The sequence below is a fragment of the Netta rufina genome (assembly GCF_964035555.1).
Source record: "Netta rufina genome assembly, chromosome: 16".
NCBI classification, from domain to species: Eukaryota; Metazoa; Chordata; class Aves; order Anseriformes; family Anatidae; genus Netta; species Netta rufina.
This window is the reverse complement of record NC_140140.1, coordinates 3,413,397-3,419,090: the sequence shown is the minus strand read 5'-3', so window position 1 is coordinate 3,419,090 and position 5,694 is coordinate 3,413,397. Positions and strand designations below refer to the sequence as shown.

At 46.9% G+C, this 5,694-nt stretch overlaps 1 protein-coding gene across 1 annotated transcript; it reads left to right on the top strand.

The window, feature by feature from the left end:
* Positions 1-439: 439 nt before the first annotated feature.
* LOC311215639 (perilipin-3-like) lies at positions 440-3,857 on the top strand (the record flags this gene model as incomplete). Its single annotated transcript, XM_084296915.1, has 7 exons — positions 440-511; positions 1,257-1,452; positions 2,160-2,242; positions 2,444-2,702; positions 2,900-3,099; positions 3,244-3,372; positions 3,468-3,857. 7 exons carry the CDS (start codon positions 440-442, stop codon positions 3,855-3,857), a joined length of 1,329 nt encoding a protein of 442 aa, XP_084153041.1.
* Positions 3,858-5,694: the final 1,837 nt, after the last annotated feature.

Genomic DNA, 5,694 nt, shown 5'->3' with positions numbered 1-5,694 from the left:
GTATGTGTCCAACTCTATTTAACCAACTGTTAATTTCTCCTTTTCCTTTTTTTTCCCCTTCTGTTGTGATTAGAGGGCCTGTGACTTGTTTTTTTTTTCTTACTGATTTCACACTGTTCATCCTGTTTTTCTTAGCTATCCTCCTTGTTTTGGGACAGCAGGACCTTATCTTCTTAACATACTCCCTGCTGCTATGCTACTGTTGTGCCTGCACAATCACTTTTGAATGTACAAGGTTAGTGGAATTTTCCACTGTAAAAACACCTTCTATTGTAAAAACACAACTTTGTTTCCGTGAGACTCATTCTGGGATCTGTCCTTAATGGACACCAAAAAAAAAATCTCCTGATTATGTTAGGAAGGGGAGCTCCTCTGGAGGCTTGCTAGTGGTTTGGTTGAATTTCTCTTAAACCATGGTACTACTTGCATTGCAGCTGCGATGGCCTCTGCTATGCCTGATAAAGAGGAAGCTGTGAAGAGCTCCCCAGAGATGAAGGAAGAGGAGCAACAGGTAGGTGCTTTGTGTGAGATGAAATGAGTGGCAGCTCTGGGGTGCATGTATGAGCAGGTGGCCCTGCTGTGGCCTGTGTGGAGGAAAGAATGTCTCTGCTCAGTCTGTGCCTTACCGCCCCTCTGCAAATAGGGGTGGCAGCACAGCCCCAGGTACGCATGAGGGCCCTTGGGATAACCTCTTAGGCTAAGTGAAATGGCCTGGTCCTTGGCTAGGGGAGATGTTCATCTCATACTGTAGCCAAGAGCCTGGCTTGCTACTGGCAATGCTCCTGTGGAAAGGTTTCCATGTTCCAGCAGCCCAGGAACCCCCTGTGCTTGCCTTGTTCCCCATGACCAACTTCATGCTTGTTGCAGAGCAGTGTAAAGCCTGTTTGTGTACAACCTACCTGATCCTGTTTAGGTGAAGCTCTCTCTGGGGTGCTGGGTTGTTAAATAGCTCTACAAAATGAACTAGAACTGGATATGTGTCCAGAAGCACTGAGGTTGTCTGTGGACTCAGAAGTCCATTGGGTAGTGTTGCACTGGAGGAAAACCTCTCCATGATGGACTGGATATAAGTGTCAGCGCTCCACAGGTGTTTTAAAGTCTGCTTGTGGACTTTAAGGCAAATGTCTAAGCAAGGCTTGTCTTGCTTACCTAATGGCAGGTGACTTGAACAGGCAAGTTGAAATTTTGGTGCAACACCACATAGTTGCATGCTCAGTGTCATGTTTGCAAGCTTCATGACTACTTTCCCCTTTTAGGATGCAGTAAATCAGATGGGTAGCCTGACCTTTGTCAGCTCTGCCTGTGACATGGTTTCTACAGCTTATGCATCCACTAAGGAGAGCTACCCCTACATCAGGTCTGTCTGTGATGCAGCAGAGAAAGGAGTGAAGAGCATGACAGAAGCCACAGCCAGCTGTGTGCAGCCACTTCTGACTACACTGGAGCCTCAAGGTAACTCCCTGGGGAAAGGGAGGTCTGCACCTGCCTCTGAAGGTCTCTCTCTCCTTCCAGCTCTGAAAGGAGCCCTAGGGTGTGGGAATGCACCTCTCCTTCTCCATAGTAAAAGGACAACTCCAGACTTTTTTATAATGTCAAAAAGCTGAGTCTTACTCTGGGTAATGTGATTGAGGGATGTTCTCCCTGGAAGATAAGTATTGAGTTTGGCTGCTCTAAAGCTGATCTTGCCAGGTCCAAAGTCTTGTATATCAGTTGCTCATAGCTAGCTTCTTGCACCTTTGCGGAGGCTGCAGGAAAAACCCTCTCTGGACTTAAAGTGAAAAAAGAGGTCATCCCTATCCTGTTGGTTACTACTTGATCCTGGATCCTTGGCATACTGGGGTTTGGGGCATTTTTTTTTTCCTTTTATAGAGGTAAGGACTACACTTGAACTTTATTCAAGGACCTACAGGAGGGAAATCCGTGTAGGTGGCTATGTCCATGCAAGTAAAAATTGGCTGCTATCAAAGTGAATAGATCTATGTGGAGACCAAGAGAAGCTGCTCTACAAATTCAGCTTACAGCAGAGTATGCTTGGCCTGGTGGCCTGGATGGAGACTTTGATCCAGGCTCCTTACAGAGCACTGTCCTCTGGAAGATAGGACTGGTTTTTCCTGCTGTTTTATCCCACAAGCTTTAACACCTTTTTTCTTTTTAAACAGTTGCTGCAGCAAATGAGTATGCCTCCAAAGGTTTGGATAAACTAGGGGAAAAGGTCCCACTCCTTCAAAAGCCAGTGGACCAGGTGAGACTTAAAGGTAGTGCATCCCAGGCTGGTCATTGCAGGTTTTCTAAGCTTGGGAGTGAGGTAGCTTCCCAGAAGGAATGAAATACTCCTTAGGTACACAGTACAAGCTCCTATAGGAGCACATAATAAGCAGACACTGCAGAGTCCTTCTAGTGCAGTTCACCCTAAACCCTTACCTGACATAAATCTCTTCTGCAGGTTATCTCTGAAACAAAAGAGCTGGTGTCATCCACAGTGGCAGAGGCAAAGGATGCTGTGAGCAGCAGAGTGATGGAGGTGATAGATGCAACTAAGGGCGCTATTCACAGCAGTGTGGAAGCTGCCAGATCTGCAGTAACCAGCAGTGTGGGGATGGTCATGGACTCCAGAGTGGGCCAGATGGCTGTGAGCAGAGCAGAGGCTGTGCTGGGGAGAACAGAAGAAGACAACTCTCTCCCCATTGGAAACGAGGAATTAGGTCAGGAAACAACATGTGACTATCTGTAATAGGATCATCAATTGGAGGGTGGTCAGCCCCATTCCTTTGGAATGTGGCTAGTGGGAAGTGCCATGCTGGAGGCTTCCTGACTCCTAGTCCAAGGTTTCCTGACTCTTCTTAGCTCGCTTGGTAAGAACCTTTGATCAGCTGCTTACAGGTACTGTCTTTTTCCCCAGCCAAACTGGCAGCATCTGAGGAGGATGCAGGTATAATGTCTGTGGAGCAGCAGCAGGAGAAGAGGAGGTACTTTGTGCGGTTGGGCTCTCTCTCTGATGAACTTCGCCAGTTTGCCTACCTGCACTCTTCAGATAAAATGAAGCGGATCTGGCAGGGCATGCAGGAGGCTCTTGGACAGCTTCACTCCATCATTGAACTGGTAGGCAGAGCCTGGCCTCCCTGTTGGAGGGCAGGAGGTGACCAAGAGGTTGTCTTGGCCTCAGCTTCATTGCTGTGATTAAAAATCCTGTGATTACAAGCTGATGTGTCCTGACACCAACTTTTTTTTTTTCCCCCGGCACAGATTGAGGTGTTTAAGCAAGGCTTTAATAAAAAGCTTCAGGAAGGGCAGGAGAAACTGTGCCAGATGTGGCTGGACTGGACTAGGAAGTTTCCTGAAGACAGCAGATCTGCCAGCTCTGCAGAGCCAGAGGTATCTCCCTGGGGGAAAGCAAGGAGAAGCCCAGAGCCCTTTTACTTTTCTTTAATTAATGTACTCCTGAACTTGTCCTTTCTGCCTCTTCCCAGGAGATGGAGTCTCTGGCCCTGCTGATGGCACGCAGCATCACACAGCAGCTGCAAATCACCTGTTGTAAAATTGTGTCTGCAATCCAAGGCCTTCCCTCAAGCCTTCAGGATAAGGTGAAACAATCCCTTAATACCATAGAAGAGCTTCGTGCTTCTTTCTCAGCAGCAAATTCCTTCCAGGACTTGTCCAGCAGTGTCTTGGCCCAGAGCCGGGGGAAGCTGGCTGTGATCCAGGAGTACATGGAGGAGCTGCTGGACTACCTGAAGGACAACCGGCCTTTGTCCTGGCTGGTGGGACCCTTCTCTCCTCAGGAGGAGGAGGAAACTCTGCAGGAGGAGGCCTTGCAGGAGGAGGCAGGGGCTCATGAAGCTCCTGCCTCCTCCCTGTGAAGGGCAAGGCCCTGAGCGCAGGCATGGGACTTTGATAGCTTTACCCTACTTCCTAGCTGAAGGTGGAGCTGTCACACTGAATAATCATTGGGTAATAAATTTCAGGTGGTAATGGAGGTCAGTAGGACCTGCTCCTTGGTGCTGGTGGCTGAGCATTGGCTCAAGATACAGACCTGAAGGTCTCCAGTGCCCCCACCTCCCTAGCAAGCTGTCTAAGGTATGGCCTTCCATGGTGTATCCACGTAATGCCTGTACTCATGAAATATTTGCTGTTGGTCTTAATCCTTCAACACAGTATGCAATGTAAAGAACTCTTTCTAGAAGCTGGATGTATATGACCTAGCATAACTGTTTAAAATAAAACCACTGCATGCAAAAATGCTTACTTTCTCTTCTTTTCTGGAGAGGTGCTGTGAGTGCTGCTCATCAGATGTGAGCTATAATTTTCCCATCTTCAAGGGCAATATCACTGCTTAGCTGGAAAAAAGGGGTGGATCTGGATTCTGAAAACTTGCTTTAAAGCCTCTAAGCAGTGGTGGTGAGGCTTATGGAGGAACCACAGCTATGGTCTTCTACTCTTTTTCTCCCAAGTAGAAATAGCTGTTGCTGCAACTACTATGTGTGGTGGCTTACTGCTGTACTGTGGCAGGACCATGTGATCCCTGAGGTCTGGCTTCAGTTAATCCACTGATGCAATGTGAACTTCTGATACAGTGCAGCTTCAGGTCTAGATTCAGTGAGAGATCATTAGACAGCACTCCTTAAATAGCAACTGGCTCGTCCTGGAGGCAAAACAATAAACCAACCTGAGTTGTAAGGCTGAGCTATTGTTGAGACCTGAAATAAATTGCAGGTGTCACCTCTCCACTGCATGCTCTCTGATTACTGCTGACCAATTTCTCTTTGGCAAAGAACTCAAGGAGAGGTAAATTCAGTCTCTGTGATGTAATTACTGCTGAAGCTGTAGGGAGGGAAGTGGGGCACTTATTGGAAGAAGCATTGGAGCTAGTCCTGCTGCTTGGTGGGAAATATGCTGTATGCTCTATTCTTCTACAGCAAAGCTGCACAGAGCTACCTAGAGGTGCTAAACTTATCTGGACATCCTTGTATTCCACACTGACTTACCAGTGCAGCTGATCAGATCTATATTAATTTAGTGCTTAGCCTAGCAAATCATGCATGTTCTGCTTATGGATCATTGGGGCGTATACTTGCTTATTGCTTAAACCCAGTTCCTGTAGTCACTATTGACTGCTCTTACCTTGGGAGCCTGTTGTACAGTGGGAGAAAGCAAATCAGTCAAGTTCTCAGGAGAAGTTGTTTCCAGATGTTTTGTTTCATAAGGGGAAGTTACAGGCTACAAAACTGCACTGGAGGTTGACTGTATGAGTGTGGATCTCTTACATCAGTGACCATCCTCCCTGTGCAAAGTAGAGCAGCTACTTCAGATGCTTCCAGAAAAAAACATCCCTCAAGGATGTATTGAATCTTTAACAGTTGATATATTTAAGGGTTAAAAAAAATCCACCTGTGACTTTTTTTTCCTAAGGATCTGCTCTAGTTTTTCCTCACTTGAAGTTGCCCTGAATCGTGGGAATTCCTCTAGCTGTGTTTTGAGGGTTCATGACTGTTGTGTAGCACTCCTTATCTCTGGCTGCTGTTTCCCACCTAGTCTCCTTTACTTAAGGCACCTTGGAGTTACCAGATAGCACTGGAGGTAATGTAAAAAACTGCAGGTGTCAGATCCATTGCACAGTTGTACCTCAGAATCTGTCTGGGTAATACAGGCGCTATAGGGTAGGGCTTTCCAAAGTATCTGTGTTCCTAAGACCTTTTT